General features: G+C 38.4%; 1 protein-coding gene across 11 annotated transcripts in view; it reads left to right on the plus strand.

Annotated features, from left to right (window-relative positions):
• Positions 1-26223, plus strand: part of CDK5RAP2 (CDK5 regulatory subunit associated protein 2) — an 83595-nt gene that overhangs the window by 25499 nt on the left and 31873 nt on the right. For 10 of the 11 annotated variants that reach the window (XM_082327489.1, XM_082327484.1, XM_082327482.1 and 7 more), the window contains 10 exons: positions 466-639; positions 6956-7053; positions 10133-10263; positions 11877-11992; positions 13497-13625; positions 18236-18331; positions 19036-19083; positions 19703-19890; positions 22116-22581; positions 25815-26082. In XM_082327489.1, the coding sequence (XP_082183615.1) occupies positions 466-639; positions 6956-7053; positions 10133-10263; positions 11877-11992; positions 13497-13625; positions 18236-18331; positions 19036-19083; positions 19703-19890; positions 22116-22581; positions 25815-26082 (1714 nt within the window). The remainder of the gene's footprint in view (positions 1-465; positions 640-6955; positions 7054-10132; positions 10264-11876; positions 11993-13496; positions 13626-18235; positions 18332-19035; positions 19084-19702; positions 19891-22115; positions 22582-25814; positions 26083-26223) is intronic. The other variant, XM_082327486.1, reaches the window with a different exon arrangement.

Consider the following 26223-nt stretch of genomic DNA (forward strand, 5'->3'; position numbering starts at 1 on the left):
TATTGTGCAGAAACTAGAAGTTGAGGAATTGGTATAGATACTGAAATATTTTATCTTCTTTTTTTGGAGCCCATTCAAAACGGTGCATGCGAGAAGGGAGCTGCCTGAATGTTAACAGACCCCTGCTCAGTTTTTTTATAGCTGGAGGTATAACCCTGGAAAGTACCGATGGTATTCAACCAGCAATGCAAAGAGTAATAGTTGAGGTTGCTCTATACCTGGAGACCAAGGTGCATGCCTTGACTTATTTTTTAATACTTAAAAGATTGGATAGCTGGGGAAGGCTTCTGTTCGATCTTTTTTTGCTTGTATCATGTTAAATTGAGGTCTTCTTTTGCGAGGTATGTAAAGAATATGTGTTGGATCATCCTTGGATGTTCTCCCGCATTTTTTTTTGTTTGTCTATTTTGCGATATAAAACTAGAGTAAATTTTGTAAAACTGTCTCATTGTTTTCTTTTGTTAGAAACTTGATGGAACAGTTAAAGAAAAGGATGCAGAATTGCAGGAGCTCCTGAATAAGTACAAGAACCTTCTAAGAGCCAATGAAGAACTTGAACTGAAAAATGAGGGCTTAGTAAAGGAAAAATGTGCTGCACAGTCTCAACAGTCAATCATCAAGATAGTCAGAGAGTTAGAGGTGAGTTTTTCATAACTCTGATCATTTGCAGATAAATACCTTGAGTTCAAATTGAAGGGAATTTTGACTTTGACTTCATAGGTGTGGACTCCTACACGTTGTAATTCACCCATGTAGCAAGGGGCTGGTTTTCCTTCATATCAGTACCATATCGAAATATTCTGTATTATTAAAAAGATGACAATGCCTTTGTTAATAATTGTGTCATATGATTTGTATGATTGTGGAGGTATTGATCTGGCATCTTAAGAGTATATAGTATTGTACTCTGATGAGTTTATATGGCATCACTAAAATCTTTACTCTCAGAAAGCGTGTAAAATGTTTTGCCTGCCATAAAAAGGTAGAGTTTTGTGGTCATTAGGGTAGCCGTATTTCCCTGAGTGGGAGGGTGTCTGAGTTTCTGAAGAGAGATGCAGAGGAGAGTTTGCGTACTTCTGATAAGGGAAAGATTGCACAGAGCTAGCGACCACAGGAGATAAATGGAGTGTGAGGATAAAAAATGGAGGTAGGAGTGAAGATATGTCTAGGGCAAGAAGAAAACTACTTTAAGGCAAAGAACTTTGACTCCATCGGTGACTCCATCCGTGCATTTTTATTTTTGTGTGCAGATTATTGAACAAGGAAGCTGCTTTTGAAGGTACATTTCTTGTCTTTTTTTGTGTTGTTTGCAGCCTAGTATGTTAAGGTCTCCAAAAGCATCAGGCAAAGTAAAAAGAATTAGACTAGGACGTACTAATGATGGAGAAAGCTATTTTGTTTCTTTAATAATATATCAGTCATGAATGAGATTTTCTCAAGGAAGTTTAAAATAAAGTGAGCTGATGGCAAAGGAAACATGAGTGCTATGTCTTGTGTCACATTCTGAACCTACTAGTGATGAGATGCTTAATATGTTACGGGCACTATTATTAAACTAGGTAGATGCAAGCACACGTTGAGTCCTGGGTTATATGAGAAGCTCAGAGTAAAGGAGCCGCATCACTGTTTGCCAGGGTACCAGTGCAGAGTAGATCAAAGTATATATGAATATACATGCAGAGAAAATAAAGTCTGTGAAAAGTTGAGTAGAAATTCTACCTCTGTAAAACAAACTGCAGTGCATGCACATAGCTTCTGTCACAAAGGGACCCAAGAGTGATGGAAAATCGTACAGAATTAATGAAAATCAAACACTAACTTTCCTCTGTACACCCCACTTCCAGTACAGGTGTATAACCAGGAGAGAGAGCAGTGGCAAGCGAAGCCATGCATGGTAATGACCCAGTCTCCACCTTCTAATCACGATCTATTCTCTATTGCTGGCTCACTTAGTGATTGTGAACAATACCTAATCACAACCCATTGTCCGCTCAGCTCAACCTCTGTGTAAGATATCTCCTGTAAGAACCCGCTTCGGCATATTAATCATAAGTTTTTGGGCACAGATTGTCCAGAACACTGCTCTCATTGGCTGCCTTGGGCTCTTTGATGACTTTACAGTGCTGCACCAACTGTCAACAAATGCACAGCTGGATCCTCCCCACCAGAGAGAGCAGAAACCGAGCTCTTCTAGCCTCACTGATCTTTAAAGTTGAAGAAACTGAATTGAGAGATGCAGAACTTTCTCTCTTTCATCATACCTTTTTACTTTATTTTAATGTAACGATAAATTTTAAAGCAACCAACATCCAAAGCTCTGCTGGGTGCCTTGGCCAGGCCAGGGAAGATAAATGACAGTTTCTAATTAGACTTTGGATTCTTGAGCCACTGTCATGGGCTAGAGAGAGAGTGTGCGAGGGCACTGATAATTAGGTTAGTCATGCATCTGCTGACTCCGGTATCTATGAAGTCTCGGAATGAAATATATTTTACAGCCAAGGAATTTAGAAGTGCAATGGACTCCATGTAATTTTGGAAACTTTAGTTGGGTTTGTGCTTAATGCTCTTCTCTCGCAACCAATACTCCTATACTTACAAAGCTTTTTTTGTTGGAGCATTTATTACGTAAATATATTTCTAACACAGATTTTTAGACCTTTGTGGTTCGTTTTATTGCTGAGAAAAGCAGCAAAATTGAGAAAAGTGGCTCTTGTTCAGTCCTTGAGCTGTGCTTCTGGGTTCTGTTGTGTTGCACGTGTAATCTTGCACGCGGCGCATACTGCAGTAAGGGGCCACAGTGATACGAGTTTTAATTCTAAATTGATTTCTCTAACTGTAAAAAAGCCTTCTTGGATTTTGCTGTAATGTAGCCTTTCCGCGACGTCTGTTTTTGGGAAGGGGAGCTTATATACCGCTTGAGGGTGGAGTAGGAAATGTAGTTAGCTGATACACTGCAAGGCAAATCTGATGTTCCTGCAGACACAAGACACTTTCTAATTCCTGTATGATCAGCACATATTTGACTTTGATTATAATTACTACTGTATTTAGGGAGTTAATACTCTGCAGTCAGGGAACTGAAGAATACTGTGTGCCTACAGTTGTGATGTCTAATTTGCTGCAGCTGGAGAAATGATAGTCAATGCATGGAAGTTATTGATGTAGCTAGAGCGTTGCAGTTACGGGTGCCGTGAGAACTGGCGCTGGTGCAGTTGCTGCAGTACTGCAGACGTGCCTTGCTGTCGTTGTGCTGAGTCGTCGTGAGTATGGAAAGGGGTGTAGTTGACTTGGTTTTTTTTATACAAGTGTCCTGTCTATTAAATAGTGATCGGTGCGTTGTAGTTGTTGCTTTCAGTCTCTTGAAACTGATGTTGTGAACACATAAACAAGGTGGTAGTTCAATTGCTGATTTGGTGAGATTAGCTTATAGCTGAAAACTGCAAAGTTTTTGGTCAATAACCATGTCTTCAGACGCTTCAAACATGACGCTTTTTTCCTGTGACGCTGAGTGTGGCCTGGTGATGGGAATGGATGTGCTTGGGGTATCTCACCATTTCCATATTAGCAGAAATTTAATCTTAAAGGAGTTAGCCTGAGGAAGTGATATTGGGAGTATATGGTCCAGTAGTCTTGCCTCGCACATCACCAAGAAGGGCCGTAAGTTCCTCAGAGCCATCAGCTTTGTGACATTTTCTGTGGTTGAGATGACATCTTCTAAAAGTCACCAACAAAGTCTTTTGCTATAGTAATTTTCTTCTTTAGAGATATGACTCAGTGGCCCGTAACAATTTTAATCTTATTAGTGATCGCTTCATTTATGGGAGACCATACATAAAGTTTACTGCAATATTAGAAGAAATTACCAAGTTCTGGTACTGGTGGATGGATGGATGGATGGATGAATCAGTGATGAGCTGTAGGTTATGGCCTTCTCTCGATCATTCGTCCTCTAACCTTCAGAGGTTTTGCAATGATCCCAACGGTTGTTGTAAGCAAGAGAGTGTTCAGGGAGGCAACTGGATATTCTTGTGACTTTGCCAGTAAGTTATTTATTGTGGAGGTATAAACCTTTTACTTACATTGCTTACAATTTGAGAAACCTTTAATGAAAATAAGTTATGTTTTCCACCGCTGCTGCTTAGCAATAGTATTTCAGACTTAAATATAGACTTTAATGTATTAGATTGCCTCCTTTCATGGGAATATAAATCTTTCACTGCAATATGGTCCTGGATGTCTTGCAGCTATCTCCTCTAACACATTTTCCCTCACACCATGTGTCAAGAGGTTTAATGTTTCATTAACTCCCACAGCATTATGGTCTATTTAAGTTACAGAGCTGCCTTATGTTTTGTGTACCGTTGGGGAGTTGATTGGAATAATTCACTCCTACGCTTTATTTAGAAATGACAGTAATAATGTAAAAAAAAAAAAAAAATTATGCTGTATCTTCTCATCCTTATTATTCATGAAAGATTCTGAAAAATCAAGAATATTTCTTCATGATTTTGCTAACCTCTACCTAGCGAGTTGAATTTAGAGTTCATAATAATTTGTGTATAGTCTGTGACATTTGAAATGAAGAAACAGCTCATGTCTCCCGTTATGCAGGAAAAAAGAGTTGGGAGGATTTCATGAGCTTACTGAGATTTTGGTGCAAATGTAGAACTAAATTAATATGTGAATTGTAAAAGAAACATAGGAAACCGGAGCATGGTTCTGTGTATAACGCTGCTTTGTTAATACAGCAGCGATAGACCCTGAACAATTGGTGACAACCGTTATCTAATTTCTGTACCGTAAACTCTTCAGTGACATTACTTTGCCAGTGCTTCAGAAAGAGCTTTTAATTAGGATATATCCGTGGTGTCTTCAGTAATAATTGCAAGGCTTGTATCAGACATATGGAGGAGTTCACTAGAACTTTTAACAGACTGTTAACTGACTAAATTAAGTCAAAAGATTTTTTTTTCTTCCTGTTGCTTTCTATGTCATTGATCAGTGTCATTGTGATCAAACTTTTTCCAAGTTAAATTGCAATCTGTGTATTTTATGTTTAGTGACTGTTCTTGAAAGGCTGAGATTCCAACACATTGATAAGACTCCTTAATTCAGGCTGTAAGATGTACTGTTTTACATGGGGGTTTTTGTGAGATTTTTTATTAATGGGCTCTGGATCACCCACCTCCATCTGTTTGCCTTTGTGTTTCTCAGTACTCAGTCAGCAGAAGCCATCGCTGTGTGCTTCTCCTCTGCTCATCTAGATAATAAACTCGCTATGAAGCTCAGTATTTTGCACTTCATATACAGAATAGTATTTCATGTGTAAACTGCACGAGAACCTGGAAGCATTTGTTGGAATACAGCTACTGTTCGGAATGCTGGTAGATGAACATGGTGCACGTGTACAAAGGCAAGGTCACTTCTGCACAGAATCCGTAGCGTTAGGTGGTAGAAGCGACTCTTCCCGCAGTAAGATCTGACATGCAGATTACCTTAATGGGAGTAATTTGATCAGAACTTGATTACACTTGCAAAATATTATTTAACATATTTGCTAGCATACTGTGAAGTATGGGTGTAAATAATTAAAAGTAAACAACAGTTGTCCTTGCTTTTGTACTGTTTACTTTGCAGAATACCGAATTTTTCAAATTAACAGAGTCTTTGCATCGTTAGTGTGAATTAACGAGATTCTACTGTAGCTGAATTTTTGTTGCAATTCCTTCCTTAGGAATTGCAATTGGAGTAATAACAGCTGCTTAAAACTCCTGGGTGTAGATTTCTTCCTTGTTAATGATCTGTTCACTAATGATTTAGTATCTCTTGAGAGTTTAGTTTCCAATCTTGAGGTTGTAATACGGAGAAAATAGAATTACCTTTCATTCTTGCTCTCCAGAGTTATCTTGTCATGCCAGAGCCATAAACATTCCCCCTTAGCTGTGGCACTTTTTTTGTTCTTCCTTTGTTTTCAGTTGAAAAAGAAAACTGAGAGAAGCAACAAGGCCTACTATTCTTCTCAAACAGAGGCAGAATATATGTCTCTGACATTAATACAGCTAAATTTGCTGTAGATATCCCAGTTATTTCTCTTCTGAGACAGCTGATATCTTAGATATTTTTATGTAATAAGTGCAAGCCAATACTCCTTTAAATAGCTGCATTTTTTGCTTCCTGCTGAAAAAAGTGGCTGTGTGGTTGTTTGGGAGTGAAAAAAATCTTGGGAACTTGGTGGATCCTTACTGAGAATGTAGCATAAGAGTCTGGATTTATTCTAATAATAGTAATATACCTTCTGTGAGCAAGACTGCAGGTAAACAATTTTATTTTCTTTGCACAAGAAGCAGCTTGTAGTGAGCAAGCTGAGTGTGCAGAAGGCTGACTCGACGCATGTGTATCCGACATGTTCATCCTTTAATCGTCGGCTCAATACAGTCCTTCTTGTTCAGCAACGGAAGAGAATTTGCAGAAACCTCTCCCCCAAAGAAAGTCAATTTTATCCAGAATACAGGGAGGACTCTTAGGACGATGTTCTAAAATGTGTGCTTGGAGCTTGGGCTTCTCTACTTCCCTTCCCCTCCTCTGCAGTCGGTACCTGCCGGGTTGTCCCGCGTTGGGAAGTTGTACGCTTTGGAAGTAAGGATGCTGGGGACGGGGCGGGGAAAGCTTTTTAGACTGTGATAAAAATAATAAAAATGATGAACCACTGTTTAGATATGTGACTCACGGTAGGAAAATAGTGAGACACTATTTGCCTCTTTTGACAGTAGCTGTTTTTAAGTATCGTGAATAGTTTCCAGATTCATATTAGAGATTGGAGGTGGGCAGTCCCGTTCAGCAAATTTGGGTTGCTACTTCCTTCACGTTTTCTTCAGGACAGAAGCATACACATGGTTGTCGACGTGCAAACTTAAAAATTGCATTGTAAGCTTAGTATGTTCTTGTTTTAATTTAGGAAAATAAAGAAGCCGAATATGAAAAGCTGATCCTTGCTTTAAGAAAGGAACAAAATATTTATTCTACGCTAGTGAAGACCTTCAAGGAATCGGAGAGGTAAGTACTTTTTCTGTTTTGGTGGATAATCTAAACTCAAAGGGCAAAAGTCAAAAGTTGTGAAAAAAGGTGCAGCTTAACTGGACTGCTGATTATTTTGTACTGGCCAATTGTTCATAAGGCATAAACTAGCTGCAGTAGTCTCCTTAAAAGAGAACTATTTTTGTAAGGGGGGTTATATTATCTAAATTAAATGTTTCTGAAAATATTTCTGTTTGGATTGGAATCTCATTTGAGCCAGGCTTCCATTTGGGTACCAAAGTAGAGCAGCTAGATTTTCAGGAGGTACATGTCTTGTGTTGGAATATAGGGGAAGAATCAAGTCGCAGTGAACTTCTGGGTGCTGGACGATTTGCCATGGTTTACTCCTGAAATACAGATAATGCTTATCTTAAAAGTGGCGCTGTGAGAATTTTGATGAGAATATAAGCCAGTAAGATTTTGGAGAAGGTTAAACAAAACAGAATAATTGAAGTTTGCATAGTATGCTTTCGATGTGAAGCATTCAGAAGTATGGCAGAAGCAAGTGGTTTTTAACCTTTTAAAATCAAAGAACACGACATTTTAGAAAGAAATCTGTGGCCTACTTTGTATCCTATTATTGCTTGGCAGTTGAGGAGACGTTGTGATAAAATAAAGAAAATTGTTAGCCTTTAGGTAAAATAAATTTAAAGGTTTTATAAAAGAAATTACTTTTACTGTTATAATTACAAATATCTTAATTAAGTATTGGCAGCATTTGAGAGCTAGCTCCTGACTCTTGCTGCCTGAAGGCAATGGCTCATACCTGCCAATTTTGTGGGAATGTGTGTTTGTGTTTTGCAGTTGGTTTATAGACCACTATAGTTTGGAACCATAAAGTGAGTAGCACTAAAGTAGATGAGATCTGGTCTTTGAATTAAGCGCATTAATAGTAATGCCAGCTTGTGCTTGGCTACAGCTCAGAAGCTCTTTTAGATACTAGAATCCTTTTCATTAGAAATAGTGATAGAAGTCAGATTATGGAGATTATTTCTTATCTCTGTGAAAATAGCAATGGCTTTCATGACTTTTCTGTTGAAGAATCACCAAATGAAGGAAGAAGCCAGTTTGTTTTAATGTTTGATATGGAGGGTGTGACCTGCCATTGAAACACCCTCTGTGGGTAAGGCCATTGTCAGCGCTATGTAATAATGACAGCAAAGTAACATAGCTCTGATACTCGTTTTTCTTAGAATATCTTTCAAATGAGGAACATTATAACTGTAGTTATAATCATTAGGGTAATGGGAGTTTTCCAATTAACTTCTGTAGGATCAGGAGCAGGATCATTAGTTCTGTTTTCTTGATACGGAGTTATAGGATGCCCAGAGCAGTGCGTGTTATGCGGCGATTTGCAGAGGGTGGGCAATGATTCAACAACAGAGCTGGAAGTTGGAGGCAGGTCTTCTCGTTTCTTCTCGTAGTTTTGTGGGCTGAGATGTGCTGTAAATGTCATGGCGGAAGACCTGAACCCCCAAAGTTCTGGGGAGCTGATAAACAAGCCCTGCAGATAAATTCAGCTTCCTCATTTGTGTAATTGCCATCAGCAGTGACATGGATTTGGGGAAACATCTGTTTTCTTGCTGACATGTCTTCTTTTAGGCATTATTTATTTTAAGCAACCTGGATGGGTATTTTTCAAAATAAGCTACCGGATGTCAGGACCAAGACATTTCTTGTCTCTTCAAGCAGGGAATCAATGCCTTTCCTTATAAAACCTTTACCTCATGAAAAGGAGAAAATGTGCTTACTTAGCTTCTAGTAATGTGTTGGTTTGCTTTTATTCTTAATTTTTTGCTGAGCATTTAAGAGCTCTCTCTTCAAAGATACTCTTGAGCGAGGGAGAATTGGTTAAAGCAATAGTTTCTTGTGCAGGAAACACTGACAACAGCACGCTTGTCAGAAGACAGACTGAGAGTCTTTTCATACATGCTGTCTTTTAATTAATGCGTTTCTACAATATGCTGTTATTCTCATGCAAGTATGATGTGCTGTATGTTCCTGTATAGTCTTCAGTAAGATGGATTTAAATTTTTTTTAAAGATTCTTGAATTCTCTGGCATTTAAATCTGCAATCTGGCAGTGGATTGGAAATTCTACAGCAGCTTAATTTATCTTAAAACACCGAGGTTCTGAGTGAAGTAAATATGAAAATAAATAATACAACGAGTTCAGTAACACCTTGTTATTTATTTGTTATTAAATCCAATTTATTACATTTTATTACAATTTCAGTTTTTAGTGCACTTAAGTCTTTTTATGGACAGATCAGAACTGTCTTGTTGATGTTGTTGAAGGGTACGGGGAAGATCTAGCAAGGGACAGCTAGAGGTGCTGACACTGGAAGGCCTGGGGGACAGTGGCTGATGCTACAGTAAGAGCTTCAGTGGTCACCTTGGAAGAAAGCTGCTTAAAGAATTAATTCACGTTGACAAATTATCATTTGTAAGTTTTGGCATTTACACCCCATTGAGATAATTGAGACAATTTAGACCTTAAAAGCAATTTTTACAGACTTTCGGATAAATGAAGAAATAAAACAGTTAGTTGTGTTTGGGTCATATTTTCAACGAAACATGTTTTTTAATTTTTTTCTTAAGCCGAGCATTAGATTATATAGTATAGCTCTGTAGCAAAGGAACAAAGTTTCCATGGTCACCTTATAACGGAATACACAGAGCCATCAGTATTACGTGATAATGATATTTTTTTGGCATACTTTTCAGAAGTTAGTAATTTTGATTTGCCTTAAAAAGAATTACACCGAAGTTTGCTGGTTGAATATATCTGCCATGTTTAAGCTGACTTACAAGCAGCACAGCTCAAAACAGCAAGAAAAGGATGTATATGTAAAGGTTTAGTCTCATCTTTCTGTGAAGGGATTTGTTTATTCTTATGCATCAAAATGATGTAACTGTGTGATGAAAAACAGCGATGGCTGACGTGAAATGGGCTCTTTGTGGAAGCCTGGAAGTATAAAGGATGCTGAGGTGCACAGCAAAATGTTTTGAATTGAATCTTTTAAGATTTTTTTTTTCCTCCTTTTTTTTTTTTTTAGTATAAATAGCTTGCAAACGGAACTAAACAACATTTTCATGTTGCGAAAACAACTAGAAGAAGACGTTTTAGCTAATCGGAATCTGCAGAAGGTCTTAGAAGATCACATTAAGGACGTTAAAAACCGACAAGGTCTGTATACATGTGCAGCCCATCCCTGTTCTTGATCTTGCACAAAAGAAAACTGGTTTTATTACAGTCAGTTTGCTGGGATGGAGAAGAAACGTTTGAGAGTAGAAAAAGGTGTGAAAAACTTCTTTTTGGCTTTCTATACTGAAAATTATTTGGGGGATTTGTAACAGATTGTCTTTGAGCAATCAGGGCATATACAGAGGGACAGCTTTTCTCTTTCCATGCAGCAAATGTTAGTAATTCTGTGGCGATTCTACTGCAGCGATCATTTCAAGCTGCCTACAGTTTTGTACCCATGGAATTTACTGTTTTCTGCAGAAGTCAGAGATTCCTGGCTTTGAATGAATCTGTGGCCATGGGATCACTTTCTGACTGTGGCACGTTATTATTTCACCATACTTTGGTACAGAGCTTGTGTCTGCGGAAATGGCTAGGCTCCTCCTAACAGAAGAAGGATTTCCAGAGACAGAAAAAACAACCCGAGGTTTTGTTACTTTGTTATTCAGAAATAGTGGAGCTTTTAAATATAATTTGTCTTCTGGCTTTTTTGTTGTACTTATTTGGGGGTGTTTTTAGTATATACTTAAGATATAGAAAAGAATAGTGTAAGTGGCCATTGTTAAATATTGTTTACTGCATATGTACAGATGTATCTGTTTTATTCCATAGGGGATATATAAATAACAATAAAGCCTGTTCACTTACCCCTTTAAACTTAGATTTTCAATTTAGCATCACTCCCTTGACAGCTATGATAAGTGACAAAAGGTAAGCTTGTGCCGTTTCGGCTTCCAACCGTAAAAGCACAGAGATGATGAAGAACCCGGGTAGGCCAAAGGGTCTTGTGGATACTCGGGGTTCTCAAGAGCAGTTGTGCTGAGTGTGAGGCTGCTAGGAATGATGGCTCTGAAAATTAGTAATCATTTGTGAAGCTTTGGGTCCTTGCCGCAGCCTTGGGGATCAGTGTCAGAGCTGGGAGTAGGATTTGGATGTCTCTGCTTTGTCCTAATTTAGATACGCTTCCTCCCTATCTAATGAGATATATTTATAGAATTAACTGTCATCTATATTGTAAATGAACAGGTGTTTATTGAAACATAACAAATCATTCCTGCAGTTACAGAGGAAATTAATAAGTAGCTATTTTCAATTCAATTAATGCAATCTTTTGACCCAAAAGCAAAATAAATGCAGTAACTTTGTCTAACCCGGCTTTTTGCCTGGAGACCTTGAGTTCACGTTCGTAAAAATATAGTTAAAATATAGTTAAAGCTATTCATGCCTTACTTATCCTTCCTAAAAATTATTTCTAATTGTAATGCTAAATATGCAAATTATAATTCAGAATTACATTCACAGCTCATGCTGATAACCACAGAAAGTACAGCCACAGAAAATACAGCGTGTCTATGTGTCAGAAGCACAAAGAAATATGAGGACAAAATTAGTTCAATTAAACAGAAAGCGTATTTTGGGGGATGGAACATTTTAACTGGCCTCCCACAGACTTACTAGTAGGTTCTTATTTGAAAAGTCCTGTCTTTGTATTTTATGCTATGTTTTCCTGCAAATAAAGTTTCTGAAATAATTCCTGTCCTTGGTTATTTTGACAGATGAAACACTATCTTTCTGCGGAGATCAAACATCTTACATGAGTATCTGTTTAGGAGAGCAAGATCATTTAAACCTACAGATAGACCATCTGTCTCTTGAAGAACTTAAGAAAAAGGTATTGATTTTTTTATTATTTACTGTTTCTAATGGCTTAATTCTGCTTCGTTTATAGTTTGTACATCTCTCACAAAAAGGTTTATTTAGGTACAGTTGGGTAGTTCTGAAAGGATTTGAAGTTCTCATCTCTGTGGTTTGTGATCCACCTTTTATGAACGATTTAGTCTTTGTTACGCCTAGGAGCTTCAGAATCAGCTGAAAGATAGGTGGCTTGCTGCAAAGATTTTACGCTAGTTGGACACCTGGATTCAAGTTTCAGACTCAATACCATATTTTAGTCATCATGAAGTATACCAACTCCAAAGGAAAGTTTTTGCATTAAGTATCCCACAACATGTATTCCATGCATCTTTATTAATCATGAAGATGGTAGTGGTCTCTATAGTTTATGCTTCTGTACAGCACACTCCACCCCAGGATTTGCAAATCTTTCGGTAAATATGGCATGTTATAAAATAACCCTGAGGTAAGTTAATGGTGTCTCCATTCTGCATAAGGAGAACTGAAATTCACAGAAATTAAATGTGCAGACCATTGTCAAACGATAAATCAGAATCGGAGTTCAGAACTTGTTCTTCTGACTCCTTATCCTGTGCAGTGACCTCTGATCCACGCACCAGTTTATGATAAGGAATTATTTTGAATATGGTCGCGTGGGAGTGAACATAAGTGAAGTTTTATATTTCTCATGGCCAGCTGAATTTCTAGGCAGGTGTTCAAAATCTGGAGGGGGGTAATCTGAAGGAAAGAAGTTTGCCTTACACTGAACAGGTGTCAATAAAAAAAAGCCCCAGACTGTGTCCCAGTCCCATTCTGCGTTATACCACTTTTCTCTCTGAACATATTCCCTTCAGTAGGTTCAGAGACATTCACTAGCAAAAGATGCTTATAAACCATTTCTTACCTCAAAAAGGGTTTGTATGCCTGAAAGCTGATCTGTTTTTTTCCAAATATATTAATGGTCTAATAAAAAGGTTTCACTTTCTTCTGCAAACATTGCCTTCTTCGTACAGTGCATGAGTCTGTGACAGTAGTGTCTGTTTAAGAGTCTTGTACATGATTATCCATTCAGATTTTGTATCTGTGAAACAACTCGGAATGATAGTGGCCTATAAAGGGTGCTTGAGATAGAAGAACAGGTTGTTTCTGAATGCTACTATTTCCCTGTAACGCTGGTTTCCCTTGCGCCAAAGTGATTCTTCTCAAGTCGTCCTGTTGGTGTGAGGTGCCCTCAGGTTTCTTCTTGCTACTGAGTTGTGCAACTTGATACCTCAATAACACGGCTGGAAACTACAGTCTTACAAGTCAAGATTTCTTGAACACTAACTCACAAATATATAATCATGTTTTTCATACATAGTGAGATTGCCTCATGAGCAGATGTAGAAGCCCAGGCCTTCCAACTCTGCAGTTTAGATTTAGCTGGAGATTTATATATCATCATTTGTTTCATACTAGTATGGATGTGACTGGTTTTGCTTGTTCTTCCTGTGGTTATTTAGGTTACTGACCTTCTCTTGATGGTTAAGGATCTGCAGTCAATTAATCAAGAACTTAGGAAAAAGCAGCTTGGACTTTGTACAACAGATTCTCAAGGGAAGGAAGCACTGAAAATATTAAACCACAATGAGGTAGGTTTTCTGAGTTGAAGTGAATCTGACTCTCACATGTAATATACCTTGTGGAGTCATTTACATCAGTGCAGAACGAGTGTAAAACCCTCGGGGCTCAGGTTGCTAATTCCTTATAATAACTTTTAAAATTAATGATGTAAACAACTTTAAGATGTTAGCACAACAGAGAATCAGCTCAATGCAAGTGTTCAGTGATGTGTCAAGTTGATTTTAAGGAAACAATTTACACATTAAAATATTAATTGGGTCTGTGACATATTTGTTTTGCCAATTGAATGGGGAGGAAATAGTTAATTTTACAAAGAAAGCAATATCTTATATAACATTTTAGCTATTACTGAATGTCTGCTCGTCTACTGTTCAAGAGTCATTCTCTCGCTGTGTCTAATTCTGTAAGAGCTTAGTTCATATTTCCTCTGCATCTACAAAACAACCAGGGTTCACTAAGAAAGAACAGCACTTTGGGTCGCTTAAATGCATGGTTGTTCCTTCATATAGAATATAGAAGTATGTGAAGAAGTGGCCAGCATTGTGGTAGATTGCTGAGAGGTGCAAGGAGGTAATCATTGGTGGGTGTTTCATTCTTTTGCCCAAAGCTAAGACACTTTTTAGCTCTGAGGAAGAAGAGGTCTTGGCAAAACACTTCCACTGAGAAGCATTTGGGGTGCTGGGTCCCCATGTGTCTTACTATGTGTGAATGATGAAGGGTGTTCAGGAGGCTCCGGCAGATTCTAGTGAACCTTCTAGCTTGTTTGAAAGTATGACTTGAAATGTGGCTGGTAGTACTCTCCTTTATATTGTAGTGTGGGTTTTGCTTTCAGTTACATTGTTCTGGTGCACCACATATTGAATAGGAAGGTAAAAATATAAAAGGAATAATGATGGTGCTAGTATTTTGTGTCTTGAATTTCTGAATTAAACTGGAATAGTTTGAATCAGTTACGTGTAGGGATTGCCTCATTCTAGAACTGGGACTGTGGTATTGATGATTTTTCAGCAGGACAGTTTATTCTGCAGGACTCTAGAAAAAGGGTCATGTCTTACCGTATGTGCTGCAGATGCCCTGGGAGCAATCATCAAAAGTCATGAAATATTCTTGCTTTTTTAGTTTTAAGACATAATCGTGTTGCCTTTAATTGAAATACATTTTAAAATATAGATCGACCTTTAGGGGTGCCATGGCTTTTATTAAAATAATGAATTTACATGTTACTGTAATAGGTTTGCATGAAAAGCTTGTGGGCAATCTGTTTCAGAGTGCCTGCACTTTCTAGAGATTAATATTTTTAGCAATTTGCCTCGTCACCCTGCAGAGGGTGCTGCACCCCCACTGATGCCCTGGTTAAGACCAACGGAGTTCGGGTCTGTGCTAAGATTATCGTGACAAGATAGTGTGTGCTCCTGCGTTTCTCGCGGCATGAAAAGTGCGTATAGGGCTACTTAAGAAGCTGTCTACGTGACATTAGGTGTAGAATGACAAAGAGTGAAGCTTGTGAAATATAAATAAACCTCAAAATGCTGCTAAAGGAAATAGGGAAGTAAAATACAGTATTTTAACCTGTGCCAGAATGATAATAGTACTATGGAGCTCAAAAGTGAAAGGATCTGTAATTAAAAGTTTTTAGTTTAAAATGTGCCATTTAATCAATCTTGACAGTAAATGGCAACCTGGATTTCGGGTTACGGATTGTGACAACCGTGTGTTTTGCATATTAATAACCATTGTCAAAACCCCTAAGTTCTATTTTTCTGTGTATATTTTGGGCTAGAATATGTTGGCAGGTAGCGCTGAGATGACACTAACATATGTGCTATAAGAGGAATTTGGACAGACACAGGAAGATGTATCCTTCTCAGGTTCTTAAAATGAACTCATCTTTCTTTTCCTTCACAAAGCTGGCGCACAAATGAGATGAATCTGCATGTTGGTGCACCTGCAGGGCATCTCCCAAAGGTCTGACAGCCCCTAGTACTCTCATTTCTTGGCTTCATGTTTGGAAGGGAGGGAGAAGGAGGAGAGAAAAAGGTTGTTTTTGTACTGTCCTCTGAACATCTGCTTTCTCCGAGAGAAGCAGCCTCAGTGATTTCAGCCTTCAGGGCTCCAGGGATCTTTGCAAACCAAGCATATCACCGATTCATTTAGGGAAAACATTCTCAAGGTTTTCAGTCTCCAAGGAAATACTTTAAACAGGCAGCTTATTCTTGGTAGATGTTTTTTCTGGCCTTAAGACACTTATTTTCTTTTAATATTTTGTTGAACATTAGGTTGTATTCCTTGGAGCACAGAAAGTTTCTTTTCAGCCTCTCAGACACAGGACCATAGGAGCAGCCTCAAACTGCAGTCATTTGTTGTAACAGTGTGCCATAACCTCTTGGTCCTATGTAATAGTTTCATTCTACGAAGCATCACTTATTAAGCCAAATACTGGTCTGGGAAAAGCAAATACTAAAAAGTGGTGAGTCGTAAAAGGTTGCTTTGGGTGGATATCTTATATGTGCAAAGACGTTTAATTTTAATACACCTGAATCTACACATGGAAGATTAAACCTTAGCAGGTTGTTTTTTTTTTTTATAATAGCTAACATTATTGGACTTTTGGAATCCCATGATTACAAGAAAAATATATTTTTTTATAATGCATTCCCTTGCTGTACATCACAATCCTGTGAATCCTCTAGTTTTCAGATTGTCTTTACTTTGTGTTGTCCTAGAAAACAAAGTCTGAGTGAAAATTCCAAAATAATTCAAGCATGACTCAGAAGTTAGTTTTCAATGTAGATTTCTAATAGTAAAAGGCAAATATATTGATATGCTGCGCCATCCGCTTCCTACCTTTTAAAATTCATACTTAACACCATTAGAGTTGCTTATACTGCTAGGGATTGGAAGATAAAAAGGCTTTTCTCATTTATTTCAAATATATATATATATGCATACATTCTGTGCATACTCAATTAAAAAAACCAAAACCCACACTTGCATTCAATTCCCAGCGTTCTTCGGAAGCAAAAATAACGCTCCCTGCAGAATCCTGTTTGTCTGTGATTGGACTGACAAGCCGTGAGCCAAGACTTTCCAGCATGTGATACCGGGGAAGCAGGTTTCTCTTTTCATGCCATAAGTTTCAGCACTGCGCTGTATATCCACCGAAGCTATAAATATCACATCTAAGACCCCGAGGCACCAGTTTCCTTCCTTCCAGTCTGTCATCTGAGTCTCTGTACCTATAATCTCAATTTTCTATAACTATGCTCAAGATTCTGCTTTTTGTGTCTTAAGGTAATTTTTCTGTAGCCCAAGTTGTACCAAAATATGACTGTTATACACAGCAGTGCTGTATTATTGCCATAAGTGCTTTTAAGACTAGTGTTTCTATTAAATGCAAGTTTGAATCCGCTGTGCTGTATCCTACCTATGGTTTAGGCATATTAGGCATAGCATCGTTAATATTTACCATCACTCTCGCATGCTTCTACTATTTAATGAGATTCTAGCAGCAAAGATCCTATATATCTATCTTCTTCTATTAGAGGGGGAAATGTTGCTATAAAACAAGATGATATAAATGTCCAATTTGGTCTTCTCCCAGGGGAGTGGTGGTCACTCATGATGGATCCCAAAGAGGGGTGAAAGGCGTTTCTTGTACTCAGGTTGTTGCCTGGCAGGCTGTGCTATTGAATATAACAATTCTTTGTAAATACGAGTTCTCCTTATGATCAGTATTAAACCGACATAGGCAAGGCTAAACTCTGTCCTCTGTTGCCAGAGGAAACTGAGGAAAGGAGGTGAGTTGTAAGTGAGATGAAAATATTCCCCGTGAGCTGCGTGGAGGTGAAGCTCGCTCAGGCGTGGTCTTGGCTGCTGTTGAGAGGGGAGCAATGCGTGCGTCTCATCCCGTGCTTTGCCGATCCGTTGCCGAGATGTAGCATCCCGCAAACCAACGGGATCTTGCTGTCGGTTATGCTGATGTCGGGAACTTGGGTTCTGCTACTAAAAAAGCTGAGTCTTCCTCCTCCTCTTTGCTCAGGAAATATTAGTGACGGGAGATGGGTTGGCAAATAGGGAGAAAAAGATGATTTGGCACCGTTTGCTGCAAATGGGCAAATTTGGGCAAGACAAAGCAGATTGTAACCTTCAGTGTTACAGTAAATCTTTTTAGTGTATAGCAAGCTACACGTGCTTTGTTTTAAAACCATCTATTTTGTGGATGCTGGAGAACAGCCTGAATAGGGTAGCAAATGAAAATAAATTCTGGAAATTGGGAAATAAAATAGGCACAATGAGAACATGACCGAAGATACAGAGGTCCTTTGCCAGAAGAGGTTAAGTGATTTTTATATTTTTTGTAAATTCTGAGGAGAAAGAGTTAAATAAAAATGAAGGAATGTATAAGATAAAGTTTCACTGTATTTAATACGAGTCATTCCTGGTTTTTATATTAATTTCCTTTGATCTTGTTGAAGAAATCTAATTCAGTGTTTGTTACTTTGTATTACAGGCTTTTTTTATTTTTCTTTTAAGACATATCACTGACTTATTTATGCATGTTTCATATCACAGTATTTTTTTTGTGCTACATTTTCACATCATTCCATACTTTGTGTAGTGTCTTGAAATAACAGCGGAGCCTGCGACGCAGACCGAAGCTGGTGACAATGACGGGAAGATGCAGAACAGTCAGTTTTCTGAGAGGGTCAGTCAGGTAGGACTCCGCTCTGGGTACAGTACTCTTTTCTCTGCATGCCGCTAAAAATTCCTATTTTCTTAGGACACAAAGTCTTTTGCAAACAAAGCATACTTTTCTTGATATCTCATTTTGCTTTCAACTAATTGTTATCCTAAAGAGTTTCCGAAAGCTTTTTCCTGTATTTTTCTGCTGCTAGGGTTTTGCAGTCAGGGTGGCTTTTGTTCTGGTCCTTGTTTTCTCTTGTTTGAGTCATAATCTTCCTCAATGGGGATGACAGAGAGTCCCTTGAAATTGTGTTTCTTTACATACGCACACACTGATCTTCAGCCGCCATTGCAGCCAGGCCCACAGTACAAGTTGTATAAGATTCACTTGCTGCTCTGATTGAGGAAAAAATACCGTAGATCCTTCTTTAGGGTTGAAATACTTAATGTCTTGGTAAGTTGTTGGCTGCGTTTTCGTACATACAGGAATCTGCTGTGCTTTTATTCTATCATTCAAAAGTGAGGTAATATAAAGCATCATGGAATCACAAAATAATGCAGGTTTCAAGGGACCTTAGAGGATCATAGAGTCCAATTAAGTTGAACCTTTCTGGTTTAAAAATTACAACATGCTAAAATATGACACAGAACGGGGCATTTTGATTAGTAATGTCGGAGAATAATGACGTTCTGTTCCCTGAAATTTGTGATTTCTGTGTTTTCTCTGTTTGCTAGGTATGCCTTCAGGTATCTTTGGATTTTTCTTCTGAGCTGGATAAGCAGGTAAGTGATGTATTGTAAAGGTTCTCTTGACTCTTAAACATCTTAATCTCTCACTGCTGATGTCTACTGATGGAAACTGTGTCCAAACGAGCCCCGTGTAAATTCTCACGTAATTGATACAGAAAACTTTTATTGATTTAAATGGCGGTTCAATTACTGGAGAGAGCCCATGTAGAAACTTCCTAGGACACGTCTACGGTGTTGCATACAAAAAGTTGGCAGTTTGTAAATACTTCAGGCTGCATCCTGTCCTGGCCATCAGGGCTTACATCTGGAGACCCCAGGACAGAATTTGGTGCTGTAAAGACAGGTGATTCAAAGGTGAACTAATAAAGTTAGCTGCAGTCTGCAGGCAACATTCCAGAAGTTTCATACCTCTTCATAGATAGAGACCTTGAGGGAAATCTACTTACTACTATCACTATGAATTAATCATATGAAATAGATGTTAATTAGTTTTTCTATTAATAAATAGTAAGTGAAATGTCTGTGGATGTTTCTTAATGTAGATAAAGAGCATCAGGAATTGCAAAACCCGATTACAAAAAGATTACGGCCCTGGATTTAGTAGAACATTGCATACCTGTGTAATAAGAAAATGTTTGGAATTTTTTAACAGATAACTCCATCAGGCTATTCAGAGAATTTCTGCAAAGATAGATGTTATAGGAGTCCCAATAAGCCTCAGTTTGAACATGATACAACTGGCAAACACCTTGGCAGAATAGGAATGAGTGAACATGAAACAGAGGACAACTTGCTCACATCTCTTTTAAGAGAAAATAGAACATCTGTACTGGAATCTACGTAAGTATGAGGGATATGCACTGCTTTTGACGGTATTTCTATTTGAGAAGAGAATAAAGTAATTTTGCTAAAGTGAATTTAGATAATGGCACTGTCTAATTTACCTGAGAGATTGGCAAGGCGCCTTCAGAGCCATTTTAGTCTATCATGCAATTAAGTAATTAGGAAACATACTATCGGTAGAAATCCTTATGAAAAACCCATTACAAGAAAAAAACTCTCCAAAGTTACTGATATACAGAGCTTTACTGTAGGGACTGATTGTTTTCAGGATGGGGTCGAGGAGTGTTAAAGGGCTCAGGTGATATTATGTGGGTTTTTCATTTTTTTTTTTTTTTAAATAAAATATCTGAGAGCACAGGCCAGTGAAAGGTGGTGTGGTGGAGGGGACGACACTCTACTGCTGTAAAAATTGTATGTGTAAGGAGCTGCGGACGGAGGAAATGGAGTTACAATGAGTGTTTCACAGGGTTAATGTTGAATGGACGTTACTGTACGCTTTGTGGCCTTTGCCGTTTCATCTGAACTGCGTGGACAGAGGTTTGCTCTCTGTCAGCAGTGTAGGGAGCCTGTGCCCATGTCCTGCGGTTGACTAACGCGTTATTCCAGTGTCATCACTTGTAGGACTGTGCTGAGATGAACCATGTTGTAAGTGCTTAGGTCACTATTCATGCAGGAGAAAATACTTGTGTAACTAAATCCGTATAAGCCCTAGTGTAACTAATGTTTGTCAAGTGTGTGTGTTACACTATGGTTTGATCAATTCCCAGCTGAAATACTCATTTCCATAGAAACTGGACGATACCAAGCAAGAAAAGAGTGTATAGAAAACCCACTCCCTGACTAGTTTTGTTTCCCCCAATTTCATGCTTACGCTACTTAATCTCCTGGTTGAAAACTGAATTGGAGCTTTGCTGGAGATCATTCTCATTTTCCTTTCCTAGTTCTCTCTGCCCTGTAATGACTATGTACAGCATTGCGGGACTTTTCTCAGTGCCCATCAGTGCCCTCCTTCAGCTAGCCGTAGCGCTTTCTGGAGAGCGATGGCAACGACCTTCCGTACACGTTGTGCTCGGCGATGCTGGCAGCAGAATAGCCTGTGGAATTACACAAGTCAAATCCGGTTTTCTGTGTTCAGCATCCACGGCACTTGGCTTTACTCAAGCAATTCTGTATTTTTACATTACTGTTTAAAACTCTCTAACACACATAAATGGTCTTAGTTGTCAAAGCACTAGGTAGTGGTAAATGAGGAGATAGTACTCTCTCAGAGGATGAATAGATAACATTGTTTTATTTGTTAACTTTACTTAAAAGTCTGCTAATGAGTGATTCCAGCACCACCATCTTTACCACTCTAGTGTGTAATCTTTTCTATGTTCAAGTATAAATGGCCAGATTGACTGGTTGTGAGCCTGTACTTTGCGTAGCTTAATTCTCACTAATGCCATTAGATGCCAGAGAAAGACATAAAAAGCCTAGTTAGCTTCTACCATTTCAGAGGCTAGCTATACAAATGCAGTTGTTTTAAATGCCGGTTTATATGTTTACTGGCACAAACAGCTCTCTATTGGATGCATGAAATCATCTGTAGAATTTGAGGGCTTGCTTATGCTTTAAATGTCTCTTATTTGGCTTCAGTTTCACTTAAAATATTGCTTTCCAAACGGTTGTCCATGGAGCACTAGTTATCTGTGGGGCAGTTTGGTGGTCTGCAGTGAGCTGTTTTTGCAGGCTTTTGGCTGCTTTCTCAGTTTCCACATTCCCTGTTACATTAGAAATACATGAAGGGCTAGATTTTCAGAAAAACTCAACAGCTAGAGTCTCCTGCGGTTTTGGTAGAATTTTATTTTTAAGGTAGTTAAATCAGAGGGTAAACTCTTTTGAAAATCCAGTCATATTTCTTGTATTTCTGTGTTACGTAAGCAATTGATTTAGTTGCCAGAGGTTTGGTACCTGCTCAGGAATGGGGAGAGGGGCAGTAGCACGTATATGGTCATAAATAGGAGAAAAGCACTGACGAGAGAATATATGATATACCTCATGTTGTGAAAAGGTTTCAAAACCTCCCTTCTTTAGTGAGCAATTCATTAGAGAGTAAGACGGAATCTCCTGGGAATTTCAAATATGTCGAGACACTGCAAAAGAGTTTCTTAGAAGGTATTCTTGTTTGCTTAAATAAAAATCAAAATTCATGCCTTTTCTTTCCTCTTTCCTGAGTATAGCAGAGAAGAACAAATGAAAACTGTAAATGAACTGTTAGATCATCTGAACACAACTGAGGAAGAATGTTCAAGTGAAGGTACAGAGAAAAAGGATGAAAAAGATCTTAGGCAAATGATTATTCAACTAAGAGCTGAACTCAAACATTTCAAGCAGGTCAATAAATTCTTAACGCAGCAAGTAGAACTGAAATCAACTTTTGACGGGAAAGAGCAGCTTTATCCAGATGCAATGCCACAGATTAATAAGGATATTGAGTTGTTGAAAGTGGAATTGAAAGATGCAGCTACACAAACAATGACTTTAGAGAGTAATGTCATGAGATTCGAACATGAAGGCAATAAAGGAGCCTCAGAAGAAAAACCAAAATATTCAAGATTAAATGCAGAAAGAGAACATCAGCAAGAAAATGTGTATAAGAAGGGTGAACAGCATGAAAGACTTTTTTTTACAAGGAGAACAAATGAAGTAAGTTCATTTAAGATTCTCTTTTTGGTACTTGGGGAATAGATTTATAAAAGAGAAACATATGTTTCATTTCTAATATTAAATCTTGCTTTTGTGTAATTTTTAGAATTAGAAAAAGAGATGTAAGCCAAATATATTTTAGATAATTGTTCTTAATGTTCAGAGCTTTTCATCGCATACTTCAGTGTGCTTTAGAACATTAATTAATTGAATTTCAATCCTCACCAGGACCAGATACTAGTAAATATTATAGCTTTTGGAAAAAGAGATAGTTTATAGCATAATGGCCTGATTCTGTACTACCTTATATCTCCATATAATATATAGATATCCCATATAATGCCTCCATAGCTATTCATGATGTGCAGAACCAGAGCATTCTGAACTGATAGCTTCTTACGTGTAAATGGCAAATGCATTCTGGAAAATTGAAGACTTGCATAACGTCTGAGAGCATGCTGGTAAAGAGTTAATGGCAGACTTCAACAAACTCAAATCTTAATTTTAGGCTTTTATTAAAGTCTTATCATTGTGTCTTGCTTTTAGAGAAGTATGACCAGTAGTACTCTATAACTGTGCGGGCAGTTCTTCTTATTTGTTTGGAACCCAAGTGCACAGAATCTGATTTGTGAGTACAGATGTAATTTGCTTGTGCCAGATAAGTTTTCGAGTCTTTTGTATGCGGGCAGTCTGTGATCCCAGAGAGGTGGGAAAACAGTGTCTACTAAAGAGTTCATGTGCATTGTTTCAGTAGCAGTTACAGAAGTGAAGCTGAAAACTCTTTGAAGATCTTCGCTCTTGCAGAGCAGACAAAGGAGAGTATTGCTTTTGGTTTTGTGCAATGCTAATAGAGAATGTTGTAGCGCCTTCTGCAAAGAATGGTTTCCATGACTTTAGTGATCAAGAGATTTCTGCGAACTAGCAAGTGGGTGCAACTCATTTTTATTCTGGCTTGTTCTTGTTGGGTTCATTTCACTGAAGGAAGGGGCTTGTAAACCAGCAGGTAGCGATAAAACTTTGTTCTGTACAGGCATAAACATTTCAGTATAGTTTGGGATTTTAAGGAAGAGATTTTGGCATGCATGGTTGGTCCCTGGCAAACACCTGAGAAAATTCATGCCAGTCTTAGCAGTAGGTTATGATACGCCTGAAAAATCAAAACCTAAGTAACTCACAAAAGCTATGTCTTGTTTCACCAAACAATCTGCATGTAATCAAAATCTTTCAGAGTATCTTCAGGTGCATTCTTAGTCTTTTAAGCTTTCCTTATGGGCGGTAAATTTTCTACCTTTAAAAAAATTATGTTTGGGGAGGAAAGAGGGTAATAATGGAAATGTTCTTGGGCTGTCGTTAATGTTCTTAGTCTATTTGGCACTTGGTCAGTTGTGTTTGGCAGGTCGGCTGCTGTGATAGCTGCTCCTGCACCTTTGGGATGCCTTGGCTAGTCTGAGACAGCAGGGCGTAGATGCGCGTTCGCATCTGTGTTGGTGCTATCCAGGGCAGCTTCAGCAACACGCGAAGAGACGAGGGCAGGTGGAAGTCAGGACGAGTAAAGATGGGTCGGAGAGGGGGAAGGGGGTTGAGGACCTAGCTGGCCTGTTAATGAAGATCTGCTCGTGATGGCTTGCTTGAGAACACTAATGGTGTCTTTGAGTTGCTGGTCGTACTTCTCAGGAGTGAAGGACAGTCTCTCTGAAGGCAAGTAAAGTGCCCTCCACAGGGAATACCTGGAGTTCTTTCTGCAATTCTCTTTTTTTCAAGCTTCTGTTTTCACTGAGTTTCAGTATACTGTTCTGATTCATCATTTCCCAGATTCCTCTCTAGTTTTATCAGTTGCAACCTCAATGCAATCCCTGAGTCAGTTGCTTTAAAAGCTTTCTTGTTGGGACTAATGCAGTCTATCTTTGGCTTCTGAATGGCTTTTATAAATAATTTCATGTAGCCAGCTGAACTGGGCTTTGGGTAATCTGTGTGACATATATGTCTGTACAACAGCCCTGAGACAGCTGGAAATCGTTCGACATTATTAGTGCAGTTTAGTAAAACTAGCAGGAAGTTCATCCCGCCTGGATTTATTTTTCAGCCTCCAAATGATATTGTATTCATGTATGTATGAAAGGAATTGAGTACGTCATTAGGAAAATGGAACTTGCTTTTTATTATTTTAAATTGTGTAAGGACTATAATTGCTGAGAAATGAATGTGGAAAGGTATTTCAGAATACATTGGGTGGTAAAAGAAATTACGGGACTTATGACACTGGGGGAGCAAATGAACAGCAAAAAAATAAACTAAATCTATCTGAACATGCCATTATTGATTTTTATTATTATTACACACAATTCCGTAGCTCTCATCAACACATAGCATGTTTTTATCTTTTTGGAGATAGCACTATTCTGTGCTCTGTGGTTCAAACAAAGACATATTTTATGCAGTCTTCAAAAGGTGAGAGACTAAAATGTAGTGACTCAAGGAATTTAACTTCTGCCCCCAACTCCAGCGACAAAGTCTGTTACAGTAGGAAACGGGAATCCTGTGGAAGCGATTTATAGAGTGTATGGCTGAAAAGCTATTCTTGTTCATAAAAAATTTCTCTATGGCAGAATAAATTTCCTCTGCGGCTGATGCAAAGCTATGTTAATTTGCTCAAAGGTATGAAAGAAGGCTGATACAAAGTAGGGCCTGTTGGATGGAGGCAAAGGAAGAAAGGAAAATATGTTCAGGAATTTGTGAAAAATTAGGAGGATCCTCAATTAAAAAAAGAAGAAAAAGATTTAAGGGAAATAGTTACTGGGCTGTCAGACATTTATGATATAAATTAGGAGACTGGGAAGTAGCAGTTAGAGAGATCAATTTGGGTGAGAAACTATTTTCCTAGGGCACACACAAATTCAGGGTTAACTGATACGCCTACTGATTAAAAGCCTTGGCTAGTCAATGGTGAATTTGCTGTCTGGCTTCGTGAACAGGGAGCCATTCACTGTGTGGCTGTGGATGCATAAGCAGCACTTACAGAAAATTGAACCAGTAGGATAGGTTTTTTTCTCCCTGAATGTTTGCTTTCCACATTGCAAGGGTATTGCAATCTCGTTTTCAAAACTATTTAATGTGACAGCTTACTGATCTTACTGGAAAATTTTTATTTTTCCTGGAATATTTGTTTATACTTCTTTTACTTGACTGTTACATGCGAGCTACCAACTCCCCATTTTATTCCGTGCCTTTTTCAGCCTGATTCTGCTTACCTGCCCAAGAAGTCCCGTCTGCCCGTTCTCTTAAAGTCATCCAGACCATTAGCAAACGTGCCTTTGAACTGCTGTATGTGGAAGTCAGATTCAAAACTACGGCATCATAGCAAGGTACCTTATGAAGGTCTGAAAGCATGTGAAGTACGAAACAAACGATTTGAGCCACAAACAAATGGAGAGTTATTATTGAATGAGTCTGTAACTGAAAACCTTCAAGAAGAGCCTGCACAGGAAAGCCCATCAGGGAGAGGTAAATAAAGAGCAGACGTAATGACTTGTAATGCTGCTTGAAAGAGTGGCTGCTTTTCTTGTAGTAGAAAGTAAAACAGATCATTTTTAGTTATGTACAATGCTGCTTAATCTTACGATTTTCTTGGGTAGGCAAATATGT

This window comes from Platalea leucorodia (assembly GCF_965183815.1).
Source record: "Platalea leucorodia genome assembly, chromosome: 15".
Lineage (NCBI taxonomy): Eukaryota > Metazoa > Chordata > Aves > Pelecaniformes > Threskiornithidae > Platalea > Platalea leucorodia.